Here is a 22,741-nt window from a genome sequence, read left to right on the forward strand (position 1 = left end):
AAACCAGCCGCAAGAGACGCATGCGTATCGCTGGTATCTCCCACTTCCGTTTTTCTCACATGGTTGCAGAGCACATTTTGACAGGTCGACGATGTTGTTGTCCTTGTTGGTGTATCTGCAGTCACTGAGATGGGTGGTCCCGACTGCAGTTATGCTGGGGTCAGCCCCAGCCTACATCACCGCATGGATGGCGGTGCGAATGGCAACCGCAATTCTACCGAGGCGTTACTACCGACGCGGGGACGACCTTTTATATTCGGCCTACCAACGACTTGTACTATTTTTTTTTGAGAACTACACAGGAGTAGAGGTAAGGCAGATGCGATTTCATTTTTAACTGAAGGTTCGCTTTGTTAGTTATGCTCAACATACAAAAAGCATGTGTAATATATGCATTGTCCTTGTTGGCACAAGGCTAAATTGCGTAATTCGGCTACAGAATCTCAACTGACATTAGCATCTATCCCCGATTCCGCAATGTAATGTTTCATTAGCTTTACGATGTTCGGAAGTCTGTGCTCAAGTTGTGGAGTTAGTCTTCTCATAGCTAAGATCACATCCATAATGAACTTCAGGGGCGGATCCAGGAATTTGGAGAAGGGAGGTGCACATAAATCATGAAGTCCAAAGGTTAGGGGGTAATGTTCCTCAGGGAAAATTTTATTCGGGGTAGTGGGGTGGTGCCTGATAGTCAATGTTGCTTTGTGAAACGGGTTACAGGTTGTGGGCACTTGTGACATACTTGACTTGCATGTAAACAAATGTCTTTATTAATATACTTCCTTGGACTCCAAGGAAGTATATTAATAAAGACATTTGTTGAGTATGCCCCTACCCGCACAATGTGTGCCCCTGCCCCCAACAACATGAACAAAGTATGCCCTATCCTCACAGTATGCTAATACCCCCACTGACCCACTGAGTATTCCCCTACCCCCCTACAGAGTATGTCCCTACCCCTACCCCTACAGAGTATGCCCCTGGTTTTCCAGGTGATGTCAGGAAATGGCAACAATATGTTTCGATTCCAGTATGCACCCTAACTGGAGCACATGTTATTGTTGTGGTTCAGGAAAAATATACTGATTTTTGAAAATAAATATACTGAAAGTCATTAAAAACGCAATTTGGTATTTGTTGTCCTGCAACTTACAAAAGTTCTATTGAAGATTTTTTCCTGCAATACAGAGGATGTAGGGATAAAAGGCTGTTATTCTGGCCCATTTTGAGTTTGAGTCCCCGAGCATTCCTCTCGCATGAACTTCGATGCTTAAAACTGAACCTTTGACATTTCTCGTAAACACAACCACATTCATGAAACACGCACATGCATTTCCTGCACCCAGGCCCTTTAAAAGCACAAGGAATTGTGAAACTCAATCACTTTGAGAAAATGCCATGTTTGAAACAAGACGGAAGGAATCAGGCTATCGGTATGGTCAGCCAAGGTGCTTCAAATGTGATGATTGCCAGGCACTTAAATGTGCATCAATCCAGTGTTGGTTGACTCAGGCCACCAGAAGTGGTGCTGGTGCACCACCTGTGACGACAACGTGACAGGACTGGAATATCCGAGTTTCACACTTGCAAAATCGGTTCCAAACAGCTGCTGGTACAGCAAGGAGGACAATTGGGACAAGACGTCATGTCAGCACCCAAACGGTGCGAAGACGCCTTGCTGCCTTCAACATCCGGTGTTGTCGCTCATACCATGTTCCAACCTTATTGCATTGCCACAGACTTGCCAGACAGCAATGGGCAGCTATTAATGGGTGCAATCTTGGCAACAGGCCATGGCGAGATGTCTTTTTTACAGATGAATCCAGGTTTAACGTATCCTTTGCAGATGGACGTCAACAGATTTATCGACGTCGAGGAGAAAGACTTGCTACCAAGGACAGTTGCTGAATTGACCCAGGCCCTTCAATATCACTGGCAGACCATCCCACAGCTGTTTGTGTCTTTCAATGCCGTGGAGACTGCGAGCATTTCTTGTAGTGCACGGTGGACACACACGATATTGACTGAAAGTGACCCCTCCATTGTTAAATGTTGTTGTTGCGTCACTGATGTTATTGTTGATTGGACATTTTCAGATGAAATTATCGACAGATGTTCGCTTAAAACATATCTGTCAGTTACATTTATATATGTTGACATTTGTGTGAGTAAAGAAAGTATGAATGTCAAATTGCGTTTTTAATGGCTTTCAGTATAGTAATGTGTAGTTCCCCTAGGTTTTTACGAGTCTCAAACGAACAGACTAATGTCTATCCCTTCCATACTCGGCATTCTGCAGTGGCCTGATCCTGGCAATTACTGGTTGTATGGAATACCAGACCGAACATGACCATGACATTGATCTGTTTGATTGGCAATTTAGAAGTTGTTGAGTAATAAGAAAGTAAGATACTTTATGGATAACAGCTTCTTTATTGTATATGATGCGACATTTCGGTGTAGATTCTTGTGCCATTGTCAAGCAAGAGTAACAATGGTATAAGAATCTATATCGAAACATCGCATCAGGGATTTACCTGGGGTCCAGTATTTGAGGGTCCCTGGGACTCATACTCTTAATTTTCAGGGGGTCCCGGACTACAAAATGGGGTTCCCAGACACTTCAATATTATTATTAATACTGTTTTTGTAGCATGTATCATGATCATCACATTGTTGCAGTAATTAAATTGCAAATGATACCATAACCCAGCTAGTAGCAAACTCAGTAATAACTTATTGTTACTTGATTGGAATTTTTACAAAAAGCATTTAGACTTTTTCTGCGTCCCTGAAGATGCGCTAATAAATTTCATTGTGTCCATTGTCAATTTTTATGAGTATAGGACGCAGGAATTCGCGTGCTGTAAATCCCTGATCGCATCATACATAACAAAGAAGTTGTTGTCCATAAAGTGTCTCACTTTCTTATTGGGGTATTGAGAAGTAAACTGTCATCAGAAGCAACTGACATTTTGTTGCTGCTCACCATGACGATTTTTAACTGTTTTTGTTTGAAATATTTAGTACCCATTTTCTGCTTCATTTTCGACCCGTGAAGATCCGGGGGTAGAATTGGTCTTCAGCAACCCATGCTTGCTACAAAAGGCGACTAACGGGATCGGGTGGTCAGGCTCGCTGACTTGGTTGACACATGTCATCAGTTCCCAATTGCACAGATCGATGCTCATGCTGTTGATCACTGGATTGTCTGGTCCAGACTCGATTATTTACAGACTGCTGTCATATAGCTGGAATATTGCTGAGTGCGGTGTAAAACTGAACTCACTCACTCACTGCTTCATTTTCAGCGGCCAACAGGGGTACAATATGTGAAATCCATTTCAGCTGGCCTTGCATATTAACAGTGTGGGAATATTGCTAAAAGTAGTCAAGAACTAAATTTACTCATGCATTTAAATCTGTGCAGTATTTATGGTCACAATAATGTTATGCCATTATTGATGTATTATAGATAAATGTGAAGATTTCTGTTTTTCCTTATGTGTAAAGCCCATTTCTGGTGTCCCCCGCCGTGATGTTGCTGGAATATTGCTAAAAGCGGCGTAAAACCAAACTCAGTCAGTCAGTCAGTCTGTTTTTCCTTTGTGCCAGATTTACCTGTATGGGGACACAGATGTCCTGACATCCAAGCAGGAGAATGTTCTGTACATGTCCAACCACCAGTGTACAGGTAGGTCAAGAATGCCCGCTAGAACTGTACTGAGAACTTTAATGATATTGTGTGTTTCATCTGCTCTTATATTTGCTTGAGAAGTGTGATTGTGTAGTGTGAACAGAAATGATTGTGTAGTATGAACAAGAGTGATTGTGTAGTGTGAACAGGACGTTTGTGAAGAGTGAACAGGAGCCATTGTGAGGTGTGAACAGGAATGATTGTGAGGTGTGAACAGGAGCGATTGTGAAGTGTGAACAGGAGCTATTGTGAGGTGTGAACAGGAGCGATTGTGAGGTGTGAACAGGAATGATTGGGAGGTGTGAACAGGAGTGATTGGGAGGTGTAAACAGGAATGATTGGGAGGTGTGAACAGGAGCCATTGTGAAGTGTGAACAGGAGCCATTGTGTAGTGTGGACAGGAGCGATTGTGAAGTGTGAACAGGAGCCATTGTGTAGTGTGGACAGGAGCCATTGTGTAATGTGGACAGGAGTCATTGTGAAGTGTGGACAGGAGTCATTGTGTAGTGTGGACAGGAGTCATTGTGAAGTGTGGACAGGAGTCATTGTGTAGTGTGGACAGGAGTCATTGTGAAGTGTGAACAGGAGCCATTGTGTAAGTGTGGACAGGAGTCATTGTGAAGTGTGAACAGGAGTCATTGTGAAGTGTGAACAGGAGTCATTGTGAAGTGTGAACAGGAGTCATTGTGAAGTGTGAACAGGAGTGATTGGGAGGTGTGAACAGGAGTCATTGTGAGGTGTGAACAGGAGTCATTGTGAAGTGTGAACAGGAGCCATTGTGTAGTGTGGACAGGAGGCGATTGTGAAGTGTGAACAGGAGCCATTGTGTAGTGTGGACAGGAGCGGTGCGTGAATGTGGACAGGAGTCATTGTGATGTGTGGACAGGAGCCATTGTGAAGTGTGGGAGAGTAATGTGGACAGGAGTCATTGTGTAGTGTGGACAGGAGTCATTGTGTAGTGTGGACAGGAGTCATTGTGTGTAAGTGTGGACAGGAGCCATTGTGTATAGTGTGGAACAGGAGCCATTGTGTAGTGTGGACAGGGTCAGTCATTGTGTCATTGTGTAGTGTGGACAGGAGTCATTGTGTAGTGTGGACAGGAGCCATTGTGTAGTGTGGACAGGAGTCATTGTGAAGTGTGAACAGGAGTCATTGTGTAGTGTGGACAGGAGTCATTGTGAAGTGTGAACAGGAGCCATTGTGAAGTGTGGACAGGAATGTGTAGTGTGGACAGGAGTCATTGTGTAGTGTGGACAGGAGCCATTGTGTAGTGTGGACAGGAGCCATTGTGTAGTGTGTGTGTGGACAAGAGTCATTGTATAGGAGTGTGGACAGGAGTCATTGTGTAGTGTGGACAGGAGTCATTGTGAAGTGTGAACAGAAATGATTGGTACAGTGTGAACAGGAGTGATTGGACAGAGGAGTAGTGTGAACAGGAGCCATTGTGAGGTGTGAACAGGAGGCGTTTGTGAAGTGTGAACAGGAGCCATTGTGAGAGTGTGAACAGAGGAATGATTGTGAGAGTGTGAACAGGAGTCATTGTGAAGTGTGAACAGGAGCCATTGTGAAGTGTGAACAGGAGTCATTGTGTAGTGTGGACAGGAGTCATTGTGTAGTGTGGACAGGAGTCATTGTGTAGTGTGGACAGGAGTCATTGTGTTAGTGTGGACAGGAGCGTTGTGTGTGGACAGGAGTCATTGTGAAGCAGGAACAGCGTCATTGTGTAATGTGGACAGGAGCGTTTGTGAAGTGTGAACAGGAGCGATTGTGTAATGTGGACAGGAGTCATTGTGTAGTGTGAATAGGAGCCATTGTGTAGTGTGGACAGGAGTCATTGGGATGTGTGAGCAGGAATGATTGTGAAGAACGAACAGGAGTGTGATATGATCCCATTTCATTTTAGGGTTATGTTTCGTTTTATTTAAAATTATGAATGTTACTTGCTCTCACGATGTTTCTATCGCCATCTTATTTGGTGTGATCAAGCCAGAATTAAAAATTTGGACTGAATAAGTTCTATCTGTCATGTATGGGAACTATTACAAGGAGTGATTGTCAGGTGTGAACAGGAGTGATTGTGAAGAGGAATGATTGGCAGGTGTGAAGAGGAATGATTGGGAGGTGGAAAAGGAGTGATTGGGGAGTAGAATTAATAGCATATCATTAGTGATTGGAAAGAATGTTCACCGGTATGATTGTCTCCAGCAATGATTAGTGTAATGACAACACAATGTGTTCTTTGTACACAGTGGACTGGGTTGTGTGTGACATGCTGGCTATCAGGCAGGGAATGCTGGGAACTCTCCGCTATGTCCTGAAAGACGGTCTTAGGTTCTTTCCCTTATATGGATTCTATCTGGCGCAGGTCAGTACTGACATGTTCATTCATGTCTTTGAACTTTTCATTTCTCATAACATGTCCATCAAGTCTCAAACCATAGTTGAACACTGAATATGACCATATGGTAATAAAAGTAAATGTAATTAGTTTTCATAATGTGTCAGGATCTTCCAGTTCTGTTGTGATGTCATGTTTGCCATGAGAGTTTGTTTGAACACCAACTCGCTCATATAACAAAGGCTTGTAGCAGTGTTTATGTTAATCTATAGATAGCCACTGGTGCCAAAAGGCATACTGCTGGTATCTTGTTAAGTATGTCGTGGCATAAGTCATACTGAACACTATGTACAATGATGTTCAACCATATTGATCATAGGTGGTGCCCTCCCCCTTTTGCCCTGAAAGTTTGTTAAATGACCATTGAAACTCTCGCGAAAACAGGTGAAAATGAAGTGTGCACCCCCTTTCTCAGAAGTGTGCACCTCCCCTTTCTCAAAAAGCTGTTTCCGCCTCTGTTGATCATGAATGTATAGATTCAGATTTACTTTTCCAGCATGACTGTTTGTATGTCAAGAGAAGTGGAAAATTTGATAAAGATCGGGCCAGTCGGCAACTGGAGCGACTTCAGAGAGACAAGACCCCTGTAAGTGCTGTAGTGTAGCCAGGGTATACATGATAGGCAGATTGCGCCGTCACGAGATTTACTGCAACTGTGATTGCATTGTTGCTGTTTATGTCTTGAAATGAACCTTCACAGGGAATGGATACATGCTGCTCTGTGCCATGCTTTGCCTCATTTAAAGTCATATTGATATTAGTTTGACTTTTGTATGTCAACATTAGTTCAAAGTCTCCACAGGGCGGTGGGGTAGCCTAGTGGTTAAAGCGTTGGCTCGTCACGCAGAAGACCCGGGTTGAATCCCCACATGGGTACAATGTGTGAAGCCCATTTCTGGTGTCCCCCGCCGTGATGTTGCTGGAATATTGCTAAAAGCGGCGTAAAACCAAACTCAGTCAGTCAGTCAGTCAAAGTCTCCACTGTGATGGATCAGACTGTTTCATATGTTAACCAGTTTTGTTTACACAAGTATGTTTAATTACATTCTGATGTAAGTAGTCTTCAGTGTTCATACACTGTCATGATAGCAGAGTTGTTTTGGGTGTGAGCTGTTCAAGGAATGTCTGTTTTGTTTGACAGCCAGCTATGCTGTATTTTGCAGACATGGTTTGTGGTATTCCCTGAAGGCACTCGCTTCAACCCAGAGCTGCCTGATGTCATCAAGAAGAGTCAGGAATTTGCCAAGGCTCAGGGTAGGATGCTGTGATTTCCGTCTGTGAGCTTAAACTTCCATTTTCATGATGCTCAGCTCATGAGTCAGGTTATGATTGTGATGTGGTGATCAGCACATTCAAAACTGTTAAATGTATGTTGTTGAAACGTGTCAGTCTAGTGCTTAACTGGTGCCTTTTGATAATTTTTGATTTTTAAGAAATATGGTGCAGCATTAATTTTTTCTTCACTGAACTGAAGGTGTTCAATGGTAATGAGCCAAAAGTAAGACGTAAGCAGTAAACTTCCATTTCTGAATTGCTGATACGCTCCCCAAACTGTAACGCTCCCCTCAGCTGTTACAGTGACATACACTGTTTCTGCAGGTTACCCCGTCCTCCACCTGATACACTCCCCAGATTGTTACACTGACGAGTTCTGTTTCTGCAGGTTACCCCGTCCTCCACCTGATACACTCCCCTGATTGTTACACTGACGAGTTCTGTTTCTGCAGGTTACCCCGTCCTCCACCTGATACACTCCCCTGATTGTTACACTGACGAGTTCTGTTTCTGCAGGTTACCCCGTCCTCCACCTGATACACTCCCCTGATTGTTACACTGACGAGTTCTGTTTCTGCAGGTTACCCCGTCCTCCACCTGATACACTCCCCTGATTGTTACACTGACGAGTTCTGTTTCTGCAGGTTACCCCGTCCTCCACCTGATACACTCCCCAGATTGTTACAATGACGAGTTCTGTTTCTGCAGGTTACCCCGTCCTCCACCTGATACACTCCCCAGATTGTTACACTGACGAGTTCTGTTTCTGCAGGTTACCCCGTCCTCCACCTGATACACTCCCCAGATTGTTACACTGACGAGTTCTGTTTCTGCAGGTTACCCCGTCCTCCACCTGATACACTCCCCTGATTGTTACACTGACGAGTTCTGTTTCTGCAGGTTACCCCGTCCTCCACCTGATACACTCCCCTGATTGTTACACTGACGAGTTCTGTTTCTGCAGGTTACCCCGTCCTCCACCTGATACACTCCCCTGATTGTTACACTGACGAGTTCTGTTTCTGCAGGTTACCCCGTCCTCCACCTGATACACTCCCCAGATTGTTACACTGACGAGTTCTGTTTCTGCAGGTTACCCGTCCAGGATACCCTGATCCTCCACCTGATACCCTCTCCCACCTGATTGTTACACTGACGAGTTCTGTTTCTGCAGGTTACCCGTCCTCCACCTGATACACTCCCTGATTGTTACACTGGCGAGTTCTGTTTCTGCAGGTTACCCGTCCTCCACCTGATACACTCCCCTGATTGTTACACTGCGACTGTTCTCTGCAGGTTCTCCTCCACCTTACACTCCTGATTGTTACACTGTTCTGTTTCCCCCGTCCTCCACCTGATACACTCCCCAGATTGTTACACTGACGAAGTTCTGTTTCTGCAGGTTACCCGTCCTCCACCTGATACGCTCCCCAGATTGTTACACTGATGAGTTCTGTTTCTGCAGGTTACCCCGTCCTCCACCTGATACACTCCCCTGATTGTTACACTGACGAGTTCTGTTTCTGCAGGTTACCCCGTCCTCCACCTGATACACTCCCCTGGATTGTTACACTGACGCGAGTTCTGTTTCTGCAGGTTACCCCGTCCTCCGCCTGATACACTCCCCTGATTGTTATACTGACGAGTTCTGTTTCTGCAGGTTACCCCGTCCTCCACCTGATACACTCCCCTGATTGTTACACTGACGAGTTCTGTTTCTGCAGGTTACCCCGTCCTCCACCTGATACACTTCCCTGATTGTTACACTGACGAGTTCTGTTTCTGCAGGTTACCCCGTCCTCCACCTGATACACTTCCCTGATTGTTACACTGACGAGTTCTGTTTCTGCAGGTTACCCCGTCCTCCCATGATACTCTCCCCAGATTGTTACACTGACGAGTTCTGTTTCTGCAGGTTACCCCGTCCTCCACCACGTCCTCACCCCTCGTTACCGAGCCCTGCAGGTAGGACTGCTGCAGATGAGGACCTGTCTGGATGCTGTTTATGATATCACCATCGCCTATGGCAACACAGTAGCCAAGGAGACTGGGGAGAGACTGTCTTCTCCAGGGATGCCAGGTATGTTTTACAGCTTGTTTCACCAGCCACGCTGCTTAGCCACACTTTTGAATGAAATAAGGATTTCATATATGAAATGACTCCACACCCTGTTACAAGTGCAACAAACATCACATTGAGTAGAGTCGGTGTCACAAGGCAATGGTATTCATGGCTCATTTAACTCTTATGAGTTGTACACACCCTCAGTTTATTAGCTGAGGCCAGACCAATTTTATTTCTTGTTTTACGAATTTTTGTCCTCAGAAAACCTAAAGGCAGGAGGGAAAAATAAAAAATAAAAATCACCTGGCAAAGTAATATTCCTTTTAAATACTAAAATTATTATATTTTGGGCAATTTATGAAGTGTATATGTGTCAAAAAAACAATCCAAATTTTTTGTTGTAAGTTTACATTTTTGGCCAATAAAAACATGAGAATTTATTTTTTGAGCGGGGGAAATAAGACAAGCTACCAGCACATATTGGCCCAATGTGAGTGAGTGAGTTTAGTTTTACACCACTTTTAGCAATATTAAGGCATTATCATGGCAGAACACCAGAAATGGGCTTCACTCACTGTACCCATGTGGGGGATTGAACGCAGGTCTTTGGCATGACAAGCTAACGCTTTAACCATTAGCCTACCCCTTGGCCCCCATTGGCCTAATGTATTCACAAGCACATGTGATGGATAGGTGTATACATACAGTGAAGAACTGACAGTGATAACTGTAAAGGTAACAATGTGACTTCGGCATGCTGACAGGGTTAACGTATCTGATCATGTGGACAAGGCTTCCGACTTAGCATCAGAATGGTTGTGGTTTGAATCCCTGCAAGGGACTTTAATGGCTGCTACATTGGTGACCAACGTGCACATAAGTTTGAGCACATCATGTCTCATCACCTTACTGTGGGGATGGTGGGGTAGGCCAGTGGTTAAGGTGTTTGCTCGGGAAACCGATTACCTGGGTTTAATTCTCTATGTGGGTACAACTACAATGTGTGAAGCCCATTTCTGGTGGCCCCCTGCTGTGACATTGCTTGAACATTGCTGAAAGCTATGTCAAACCATACTCACTCACTTACTCATCTTGCTGTTCACCCACAATGTCAGGCGAGAAACTTTACCACTTGAGCTGTGTCAATAAAGTGTTCAGTCTTACATGTACTCACAGGTTTTCCCCTGGCTTGGAGATGGCAATATCTTCATTCCTTGGTTTAAGCTAGTGACTATACCATAGAACATTTGTATGTGTGTGTTTTACGGAGATAACTGGTTGTGTGAGATGATGATGGTGGTGCTTGACAGAGTTCCTGCAGGGAGGCAGCAAACAGCTTCACCTACATATATCACGTATACCCTTGTCTGAAGTCCCGGACAAGGAGGAAAAGCTCTCACAGTGGGTGCAGCAACGCTTCCAAGAAAAAGAAAAGTGAGTAGATCAGGGTTGTGATGGATGATTAAAGATGATAGATGAATGGGAAGGGAGAGGTGATGTATGGTTAAGAAGAGGTGATGCATTGGTGGTTAGAGCATGATTGATGGTTGGTTAGAAGTGGTGGATGGTTGGTTAGAGGTGGTGGATGGTTGGTTAGAGGTGGTGGATGGTTGGTTAGAGGTGGTGGAAGGTTGGCTACAAGTAATGGATGGTTGGTTAGAGGTGGTGGATGGTTGGTTAGAGGTGGTGGATGGCTGGTTAGAGGTGGTGGAAGGTTGGTTAGAAGTGGTGGAAGGTTGGTTACAAGTAATGGATGGTTGGTTAGAGGTAGTGGATGGTTGGTTAGAGGTAATGGATGGTTGGTTAGAGGTGGTGGATGGTTGGTTAGAGGTGGTGGATGGTTGGTTAAAGGTGGTGGAAGGTTGGTTAAAGGTGGTGGAAGGTTGGTTACAAGTAATGGATGGTTGGTTAGAGGTGGTGGAAGGTTGGTTAGAGGTGGTGGAAGGTTGGTTACAAGTAATGGATGGTTGGTTAGAGGTGGTGGAAGGTTGGTTACAAGTAATGGATGGTTGGTTAGAGGTGGTGGATGGTTGGTTAGAGGTGGTGGAAGGTTGGTTACAGGTGGTGGATGGTTGGTTAGAGGTGGTGGAAGGTTGGTTAGAGGTGGTGGATGGTTGGTTACAGGTGGTGGAAGGTTGGTTACAAGTAATGAATGGTTGGTTAGAGGTGGTGGAAGGTTGGTTAGAAGTGGTGGATGGTTGGTTAGAGGTGGTGGATGGTTGGTTAGAGGTGGTGGAAGGTTGGCTACAAGTAATGGATGGTTGGTTAGAGGTGGTGGATGGTTGGTTAGAGGTGGTGGATGGCTGGTTAGAGGTGGTGGAAGGTTGGTTAGAAGTGGTGGAAGGTTGGTTACAAGTAATGGATGGTTGGTTAGAGGTAATGGATGGTTGGTTAGAGGTAATGGATGGTTGGTTAGAGGTGGTGGATGGTTGGTTAAAGGTGGTGGAAGGTTGGTTAGAGGTGGTGGAAGGTTGGTTACAAGTAATGGATGGTTGGTTAGAGGTGGTGGAAGGTTGGTTAGAGGTGGTGGAAGGTTGGTTACAAGTAATGGATGGTTGGTTACAAGTAATGGATGGTTGGTTAAAGGTGGTGGAAGGTTGGTTACAAGTAATGGATGGTTGGTTAGAGGTGGTGGAAGGTTGGTTACAAGTAATGGATGGTTGGTTAGAGGTGGTGGATGGTTGGTTACAGGTGGTGGAAAGTTGGTTACAGGTGGTGGATGGTTGGTTAGAGGTGGTGGAAGGTTGGTTAGAGGTGGTGGATGGTTGGTTACAGGTGGTGGAAGGTTGGTTACAAGTAATGGATGGTTGGTTAGAGGTGGTGGATGGTTGGTTAGAGGTGGTTGATGGTTGGTTAGAGGTGGTGGAAGGTTGGTTAGAGGTGGCAGAAGGTTGGTTCAAGTAATGGATGGTTGGTTAGAGGTAATGGATGGTTGGTTAGAGGTGGTGGATGGTTGGTTAGAGTTAGTGAGTGGGTGGTTGTAGCTGATGGATGGTTGGTGATGGATGCTTGGTTGTATGTGATTGATGGTTGGTTAGAGGTAGCCGATGGGTGGTTGGATGTGATGGTTGGTTGGTAGGTTGTAGTGAAGTATCAAAAATTAGGGGAAATGTCTTCGGTCAAGCTGAATCCTTTGTTAAAGATAATGAGAAGGTAGGTTACATTCAGTCCCCAATGCAATCTTTTATAATGATTATTGTGTGACATGTTCTATCCAATCTCTTCCAGACTTCTGTCCCACTTCTACTCCACCAACAACAGTTGCAGTGAGCCTCGCCAGTGTTTCCCAGGCAAGCGAGTTGTGTCAAGTCTTCCCCTCTCCTCCACAGCACCCGCCTTTATCTTCTGGGGCGGACTCTTCACTGCGGTGCTGGCCACGTCAGAGGGCCGAGCCCTGTACTGGAAGGTGGCCCTTGGGTCCACAGCAGCTGGCTGTCTGTGGATGGCAGCACGCTCTTAGCGAGGAGGTCACATAGGGACGTTATCTGCGCTAGATGTCAGGCATAATATCATGACTGCCAGAGTATTTGCAGTGCTTCTCAGTCTTCTTTTCCTTGCCAAAATTTGTCACTTTGTCGTGTTGACACTGACTAAGTTGATCAGAGCAAGACAGTGAAGTAACTACCGTTGACTGGGGTCCTGGGGTCTTGTCTGGTCACACCAAGGCCAGCTCATCTGTGATCTGTGAACCAGTTTCTGTGTGTTGATGCACAGGCTCCTGTGTGTGATAACCAGGTGTTATTATGTGTGAAGGGATGGTATTGTATCGGGTCAGCTCACTGAGTGATTGTGACTACAAGCTGTGTGAGACTGTCTTGTGTGTTAACTCATTGTATGTCTGGATTGCCTGTCAATAGATTGTGTGTCTGGATTGTACTTTTGGATTGTGTCTGGACACTTGTTTGCCTAGATTGTATGTTGACACATTGTGTCTGGATTGTTTATTGACACATTGCGTGTCTGCAGTGCCTATTGCTATATTGTGTGTCTGGATTATGTCTAGTCACATTGTGTTGTCTGGGTTGCATGTTCATACATAGTGTCTGGATTGTGTGTTGACTCATTATGGGCATGGATTGTCTATTGATACATTCTGTGTCGGGATTGTGTGTTGACATGTGTGTCTAGATTGTGTGTTGACTCATTATGGACATGGATTGTCTATTGATACATTCTGTGTTGGGATTGTGTGTTGACATGTGTGTCTAGATTGTGTGTTGACTCATTATGGGCATGGATTGTCTATTGATACATTCTGTGTTGGGATTGTGTGTTGACATGTGTGTCTAGAATGTGTGTTGACTCATTATGGGCATGGATTGTCTGTTGACATTGTATGTGTTGAATGTGTGTTGACAGACATATTGTATGTCTGGATTGTCTCTTCATGTTGTTTGTCTAAATTGGATGTTGATAAAGGTCTGGAATGGGGAGATAAATTATATGTCTAGATTGTCCCTTGACATATCGAGTGTCTGGATTGTGTATTGACACATTGCATGTTGACTTATTATGAGAAGTGTATGAGATGCTTAATGTGTTCGTAATGCGTGACCACACAATATGTGCTTGAAGTAGGTGAGACAATATTGTGTGCCTGGAGTGTGTTGTCGAAATTCCAAAATCAGTTTCTATACATGCTGTAGGCAACATGTGTTCAGTGAGCTGACCTTCGGTAGGAACACAGTTGATGTCAAAGTGAGGATTTCAGACTAATATGGAAATTGGTTGATGCCGCAGTTAAGATTAATGAACTGTCATTTTGAGCACGGTTGATGTTGAAGTTACATAGATTAGTGATGTTTTGCAGAATAATGTCAGACATGGTTGATGATAAAAGTAGGACTCATGTGTGGACTTAATTCAGGAATATGGTTTAAATTAAAATTAGGATTGATGAGTGGACAAGTATCTGAACATGGCTGTTGTTAAAATTAGGATTGTGTGAACAGCTCTCTGAACATGGCTGGTGTTAAAATTAGGATTGATGAGTGGACAGGGATCTGAATATGGCTGGTGTTAAAGTTAGGATTGATGAGTGGAATTATATCGGGAATGTTTTTGTTAAAACTAGGATTGCTGCCTTATCACCCACTGCTTTTGTTGCCAGTGTTAAGATTGTTGAAAAATTGGAGCCTGTAATGGAGAACTGGCCGACTGGTTACTGGTTGCAACATGAACAAAATGATGTTATTGTTTTATAGTGATGAATTGCTCAGTCATAATTTAGTGTAGAAGAATGTGAGAATGTATTGCATGTTTTTTTACCGATTTGTAAACGTTTTGTTGGTTGCATGTAAATGTTTGTTGAGGGTGCAGGACAACAATCAATCAAAGAAAAATCTTACCACAATGTTACTGTGGTAACAATATCGGCTTTATCATGACAGTAATATTTAGTCATGTTAAATCAAACATTGCCTTTTACGGACTATGTCTATGTGTTATTGCTGTTATAACTGTTTGTGTGAGTGATGTGTTGCAAAGCACAACCGTATTGAACTTATAGTGCATGAATCAAATGTGCAAGCCCATAATATCACTCGGATGTGCCACACCTATGTATCATGTATATCTACAGTCCGTTTGGCTTAAAAACGGACCGATGAATTGCAATCTAACTCGAAAAATAATAAACATATAATACTTAATGAAATGCTGATCATAATCAGAACATCAGACCAACTCTGTGATTTATTTGCAGAATTTATGTCCTAAAAATAAAAAAGTTGTTTAACAAACTATCATTAAAATTTTGACACAGTTCACTATTTGTTACGAGGGAGGAGTGCAAAGAAAAGGACAGCCAGGTGTGCGAGAAAGGATGGAGACGGCACAGCACAGGTTAATGAATCAATAACTTTGTCGGCACTTGTGCACGTGCTCCTCAAACACCCTTCCTCTGCACTCCTCCCTCGTAACACATAGTGAACTGTGTCAAAATTTTAATGATAGTTTGTTAAACAACTTTTTTGGTGGAGTCCGGACAATTTCAAATATAAGAAAGCTGTTGGGTATTAGTAAATGATAAACATGTGTACTATTTATATTTCTGTGGCAATTTTGTACAATGATCAAATTTGCAATTCATCGGTCCGTTTCTGACTCAAACGGACTGTACCTAGTGTGCACTCTGCTCAGATGTGCCATACTGTGTTACCTACAGCATCCAGCAACTGTGCTTCCTCATCTAATCTGTGTTATATTCTATTTGTGTAATTGATATTATCTTGAGTCTTGTGACTCTTCAGGGTAGAGATCTATTCTGTGTTATGCTGGAAACCTAAGATGTGTCTCTCCATGGTAGAGATCTACCCTGCTTAAAACACAGGCAACCTGAGATGTGACTGTCCAGGGGTAGAGATCTACCCTGTGTTGTGCAGGTGAAAGAGATGCGACATTGATCAGGGTAGAGATCTACCCAGTGTAACAGTACAATGTGTGAAGCCAATTTCTGGTGTTCCCCGCCATGATATTACTGGAATATTGCTAAAAGTGGCGTAAAACTAAACTCACTCCCTCCCTGTGTAACACAGGCACCTGAGATTTGACTCCATGATAAAGATCTTTCCTGTGTTAAACAGGTAAAATGAGATGTGACGTTCTCCAGGGTAAACAAGAGCTGCCTTATCTTGTACACTCAGCCTGAAATATCAACCTCCAGGGTCAGGGATGGACTAGAGCATTTAGATTTTGCAGTGACACAACCTAAAACTGCCAAATGCAACATGATATTTATAATGGCTTACGACCAGAGCATGTCAATACTTCGCTGTTCAAAGAACATAGACTAACTTGAAAACAGAATGATGAGGAACTGGCTTGGAGCAGTGACTCTGATGATGACATGGACAGTGATTGAATGACTGTTAGTGTTAATGTCATCAAATATTATGAAGTAGGCAAAAATGATCTTATGAGACCCAGAATAAGCTTGTTACAAAGATGCTCTATGTCATCACTACCAATCCTCGAAGATGCAAGCAGGTTTCATTTCCATAAAATCAAGCCCTGAGGGTAGAGATCTATCATGTATTAAGATATTGTATCTTCCTGTGTATACAAGGTTGCGTGATGTTCTTCCTTTAGCTGCGAATCAAATGTGTTTGTTATCATTGTAGAAATCGCTGGCCTCCTATATGGATCCTGAAACGTCCAGGATGATGGCACACAGATTTTCTTTATCATGTTACAGTGCTTTTACAGATTTTAGCCAATATCATTAGTGATATGTTGTTGTATTGTGCCAAGATTGTAATCAAAACCTTTTGTGTAATCAAGATTGTGTGAATGTAGTATTGTTGGTTTAAGATAGTGAATGAAATAAACATCTGAATATTGATGCTTGTGACCGGTTATGTTTGAAAATAACCTGTCAACACATATACAACTAATTACAAACAACGATTGACTGTGAGTGAATAATGTTTTAAGCAATGTCAGTTTTCAGTGTTGTCAAATGAATGATCTTGTGTCAATGCTCACATGACACAATGTTTGGAAGCCAGAAGTTATGACGGAAAGGCTATCCAGGGGAGGTAACAAGATAGCACTTTCTGGCATCATCTCAGGGATCTTTGCTTTGCAGAGTTATGTCCCTTGTGCAAGCTGGACATATTTCTTTGTCCTGATGAGTGAGTGAGTTTAGTTTTACGTCGCACTCAACAATATTCCAGCTATATGGAGGCGGTCTTTGAATAACTGAATCTGGACCAGACAATCCAGTGATCAACAGCATGAGCATTGATCTATGCAATTGAAATACGATGACGTGTCAACAAAGTCAGCGAGCCTGACCACCCGATCCCATTAGGCACCTCTTACAAATATGGGTTACTGAAGATCAATTCTAACGCGGATCTCACGGGTCTTGTCCTGATGATGGCGGTTTGTCATCACCTGCGCTTGTGGATTTCACGGAGTAGTCATCCGCATCACGACAGGATTTCCTCCCACAGGAAGAGGGGTGGTGTGTTGCCTAGTTGGTAAAGTGTTTGCTTGTCAAGCCGTAAAGCTCACTTCTGGTGTCCCCCGCCGTGATTTTGCTGGAATATTGCTACAAACGTGGTAAAAGCATACCACTCGCCCACAGGAAGCTGACAATAACTGTACACATCAGTACTCTCACAATGGATTCTGGAGAGACATCTGGCATCATTGCTGAATCGTGAGATCACTCCTGCATCTTCATCTGTTATCCCATTGCTTGCCATCCTTTTTTTAGATTGCAGTTATGTAAATCAATTCTCATGATGTAATCGAAGTTGGGACCAAACAATCCATTGATTCATATGTATTTACAAACCACTGCCACATACAAAACACCAAGCAATGATTTAGCTGGATTGTCCTTTAAAATGGAATGTTCTTGAACATTTTCTGATTACTTGAAGAGATCCAACTAAAATCAAACAGCTTATAATCTGAAAATATAAGGGGCATGGTGGGCGAGCTGGCTAAGGCGCCAGGCTAGTGATCCAGCGAGCATGAGGTGAAGGGATTGGGTGTAAAAACCTTGGAGTCAACTTTGTGTGCAGACTCTTTCAGTGTTGTCACAACCCCTAGTGTACAGTACACAACCCTGTGCACTTAAAAGAACCCACGAATCCGTTGGTATATGACCAGATCGTGGCCACATGAATACGTGCAAACACCTAGTTGCGGGTACAGCAATGTGCAGTGAACTTTGACAAAGTACTGTGACTATGTGTCCCTAGTCCACCCAGCTGTATATGGGTACCTCGTAAGGATGGGAAAGCCGCAATAACTCGGTACGCCTTGTGGTAGCAAGAGTTGTATGTTCTCCAGGGAGCTGAGATTGATAATAAGATGTGCCGTTGAGATTGACATCCAATGATCGAGGGAAAAAATACCAGCGCCTTGAGCATGCACTAGTGCGTGGATATGTGCGCTATATAAATATCCAATAATAAATAAAAAAATAAAAAAAAATCCAGTTACAGTGGACAGAGTTTATTTCAGGAAGCAGATGACAACACAAACCACTGACACACAGTCACTCAACAACAGAGTGACAAGACGATACGTGTACATTAGACAGCAGTTGTGAGGGAAGTAAATCTCAACAGGTCCTTGGGTAGCCATGATCAGCAAGAGTCATGCAGTATATAGCCCATATTGATGATCATGGATATATGATCAGAATAGTAACCCCAAGAAGTGTACCTTCTGCCACAATACATGTACATGTCAAGATATGTATCCTCGCCTTGTGATACGCGAGGTTAGTTACCTCTTGTCATGTACCATGTTCAGTGATACATATCCTCAGTAGGGCTGGGACGGGTACTCGATTCCGGGTCGAGTACAGCTGGAATCGAGTACTATTTCTAGGAATCGAGTACCTGGAAAAGGAGAGAACTCTCTAATGGCAAGGGCACATAATAACTTGTCTTTTTCATTATTGACGTAACACACATTTGCATCATTGGTATTGTCCGATTAATGGAGGTTATTATTAAAGAGTGAGTGAGTTAATATTTAACGTCACATCGGCAATATTTCAGCCACATCGTGACGATATTATTAAAGACTGTAATATATCCGAGCATGAGCAGTGAGGAGTCAAGTTACAGTAACAGCAGTAACGAAAAGTCCTGTGTTTTAACGAGGAATGCATGTAATGGTGTTACTCTCTATATTTGTTAAATGGACGTAAATTAAATAACCTAAGTTCAGTTTCAGTGTCTTATTGCCATCCTTTCAAGGTTTCTATAATAATCTCTGTCAACTTGCTATTAAATATTCAGAAAGTTGACAGAAGCGCTTTATTCCTTATATGTACGGGTACTCGATTCCGATTCGGGTAAGTGCATGCGGGTACTCAATTCCATTTTTCTAACCCGTCCCAGCCCTAATCCTCAGGCATTGATCCACACTCATACAGCAAACTTAAACACAAATCTCGTGATGGCCATCGTTAAACACTGAAATCTACAATACAGACCCAGCCTTGCCCAGCTGCACAAAACAATCTTCGCACTGAAACTAACATAAAACCTATACTTTAACACACACTAACAATGATTGTAGAGCAAAGACTACTTTGTGAAAGTGGGCTCAGGTGACCTTGACCTTCAGGAAGAAAGCTTACATGGAAATATGGTCGCCTTCAACCATGTTGCTTGATGCATGCACACATACATTCATAACGTAATAGAATAAATAGGTAAGATTATATTACACCAGCCATGTCACAATATACAACTAGCTGCTCACATTACACGTGGCATAACAAAATACAAGATCATACACACTTCACAAAATGAAACAATCCTCTTGGCCTGGCTGCTTCGGACAAATTGCATTCACAGTACAGTTACAAAACCTTGCAGCTACATTCAATCTGTCAACCAGACATAGGGTCAACCATCTGTAGACATATTAACTCAAGGCCTGATCATCAGAAACACAGGTCGTTCACTGAGCTAAAGCACTGCAATTCCCTGTACAGAGTAACCTCCCTTAGGCATACCAGGAACATATAATTGTAGGATTTGCCTGATAATGATTCTAAGTTTGTCAGCACCATACCTATACCATTCAAAGCAGCAAGAACTCTGCTGAATTGGAGTTATTCCTGGCTACACATAATTGCTTTTCTGCTTCCAACACAAAAAGTAAGGATTTTAAAAAAGAATTGGAAAGAATGAGTGTCAAAATGCTTCAATATCTGTTTGTGCTGCCAGTAATTCTGTGAGCTGATTAGTTAGTTAAAGTATCATGACATAACACTCTTGTACTGTTTAGCATATATATTACTGAAAGTGGATAACATCACAGACTATAATTCAAACAGATGATCTGCAGTGATCTTGAACATGTGAACAATATCATCCACTTAATGTTCACAGGTCATCTCTATGTCCTTGTGTAAGATATCAGCATGGCTGTTCAACAATTACAATTTGTAAATAGGAGTTTCTCTCCAAAATTGTGATAAATTTATTTCAACAAGTAGACTGAAGTGCATAGTTGGATGTAACCTTACTGCCAGTCAGACATCCCCAAATCACAGTGAAACCAGATATTTTACTAAGACTGACTGACTGACTGACTGAGTTTTGGTTTTACATTTTAGCAATATTCCAGCAACATCACGTGGGGACACCAGAAATGGGCTTCACAATTGTACCCATGTGGGGATTCATTTTAATGCTTTAACCATTAGGCAACCCACTATTTTACTGAGACACTTTCAAAGAAGGCTGTACCAGACAATCACTGAGTGACCATTGACCACCTAATCTAAATGAAGGATGTGTCATTGCTTCACCTTCAAGATTGACTCAGCTTCATTTCCTCGACACCTTGTTTTGATAATATTGAATGGTTAATGGTTAAAGCGTTCACTTGTCAAGCTGAAGACCTGGGTTTGATTCCCCACATGGGTACAATGTGTGAAGCCCATTTCTGGTGTCTCCTGCTGTGATATTGATGAAGTATTGCTAAAAGCGGCGTAAAACGATACTCATTCCACACAGAGGGCTATTGTGTCTGAGAAAACATTGATTTTAATGAGATTGAATGTCTCCCAAATTCCCGCCAAAATGTGGGTATGAACTTAACACTGCTCAATGTTTCAATTATATGTGGGAGAAAACCCCACTGTGGCAAAGATCATTTGCATTTACCACTTATGTAAGTGCTTACTGGTTGAGGATCAATTTTAACCCACACTCAGCGGATCCTGATACAGCTAAGGGACATAAAGCTTATACTGTGCTTTAAACACTGAATCCCATATGTCCCTCGCCTATGCAAGAATGGGGAATGTCATCTACACCAAACCTTTATATGAACTAAAAGTTGGCTCACATCAGTTTTTACTTGAAGTCATCGAGAAGTAGACCAATCCTAAAATGGAGTATTCTATAAATAGCCTTGTCCAAACTAATCAATATATGTCAAGCTTATTTCTTGACATTTCTTGGCTGGACCAGGTGAGCTAAAACAGAAAAAGTGGCTTGAAAATATTCCAAGCACCATAACATTTATAGGTATATTTTCCATAACACATAAACAAAATAAACATTACTTTTTCACAACAGTTTACATGAAAATCTAGATCACCTGGCCACATCTAAACACTTATTGATCATCATTTTCTACTACCTACAAATGTTTTACAAAGCATCATGCTTGTTTGTGGCCCAGTGTTGGGTACCAAGCCCTTCCGCCTGCTGTTGGGTTTATCTAGCATTTAGCCCTGCTGTTGGGTACATGTAGCAGTAAGTCCTGCTGTTGGGTACATGGAGCATAAAGCCCTGCTGTTGGGTACCTGTAGCATTTAGCCCTGCTGTAAGGTACATGTAGCACTTAGCTCCACTGTTGGGTACATGTAGCATTAAGTCCTGCTGTTGGGTACATGTAGCATTAAGCCCTGCTGTTGGGTACATGTAGCATTAAGTCCTGCTGTTGGGTACATGTAGCATTAAGCCCTGCTGTTGGGTACATGTAGCATTTAGCCCTGCTGTTGGGTACATGTAGCATTAGCCCTGCTGTTGGGTACATGTAGCATTAAGTCCTGCTGTTGGGTACATGTAACACTTAGCCCCGCTGTTGGGTACATGTAGCACTTAGCCCTGCTGTTGGGTACATGTAGCATTAAGCTCTGCTGTTGGGTACATGTAGCATTAAGCCCTGCTGTTGGGTACATGTAGCATTAAGCCCTGCTGTTGGGTACATGTAGCATTAAGCCCTGCTGTTGGGTACATGTAGCATTAAGCTCTGCTGTTGGGTACATGTAGCATTAAGCCCTGCTGTTGGGTACATGTAGCATTCTAGCATGCCCGTTAGCACCACTGTACCTGCTGTAAGGGTACATGTAGCATTAGCCCTGTTGTTGGGTAAATGTAGCCCTGCTTAGCCCATTAAGGGTACCTGCTTAAGTTGGGTACATGTAGCACCCTGCTGTTGGGTACATGTAGCATTAAGCTCTGTTGTTGGGTACATGCCCTGTTGCATTAAGCCCTGCTGTTGGGTACATGTAGCATTAAGCCCTGCTGTTAGGTACATGTAACAGCATTAAGCTCCACTGTTGGGTACATGTAGCATTAAGCATTGCTGCTGTTGGGTACATGTAGCACTTAGCCCTGCTTGCCCTTGGGTACATGGAGCATTAAGCCCTGCTGTTGGGTACATGTAGCATTAAGCCCTGCTGTTGGGTACATGGAGCATTAAGCCCTGCTGTTAGGTACATGTAGCATTAAGCCCTGCTGTAGGTACATGGAGCATTAAGCCCTGCTGTTGGGTACATGGAGCATTAAGCCCTGCTGTAAGGTAC

At 43.1% G+C, this 22,741-nt stretch overlaps 1 protein-coding gene across 1 annotated transcript; it reads left to right on the forward strand.

Moving 5' to 3' along the window:
* Window positions 1-55: 55 nt before the first annotated feature.
* Window positions 56-13,782, forward strand: LOC124274500 (1-acyl-sn-glycerol-3-phosphate acyltransferase epsilon-like). The gene is made up of 8 exons (XM_046709865.1): window positions 56-310; window positions 3,616-3,694; window positions 5,947-6,062; window positions 6,592-6,681; window positions 7,259-7,349; window positions 9,286-9,450; window positions 10,746-10,869; window positions 12,664-13,782. Exons 1-8 carry the CDS (start codon window positions 92-94, stop codon window positions 12,893-12,895), a joined length of 1,116 nt encoding a protein of 371 aa, XP_046565821.1. The 5' UTR covers window positions 56-91; the 3' UTR covers window positions 12,896-13,782.
* The last annotated feature ends 8,959 nt before the right edge of the window (window positions 13,783-22,741 follow it).

This window comes from Haliotis rubra, unplaced genomic scaffold, assembly GCF_003918875.1.
Source record: "Haliotis rubra isolate DU_JTF1 unplaced genomic scaffold, ASM391887v1 Scf191, whole genome shotgun sequence".
Taxonomy (NCBI): Eukaryota; Metazoa; Mollusca; class Gastropoda; order Lepetellida; family Haliotidae; genus Haliotis; species Haliotis rubra.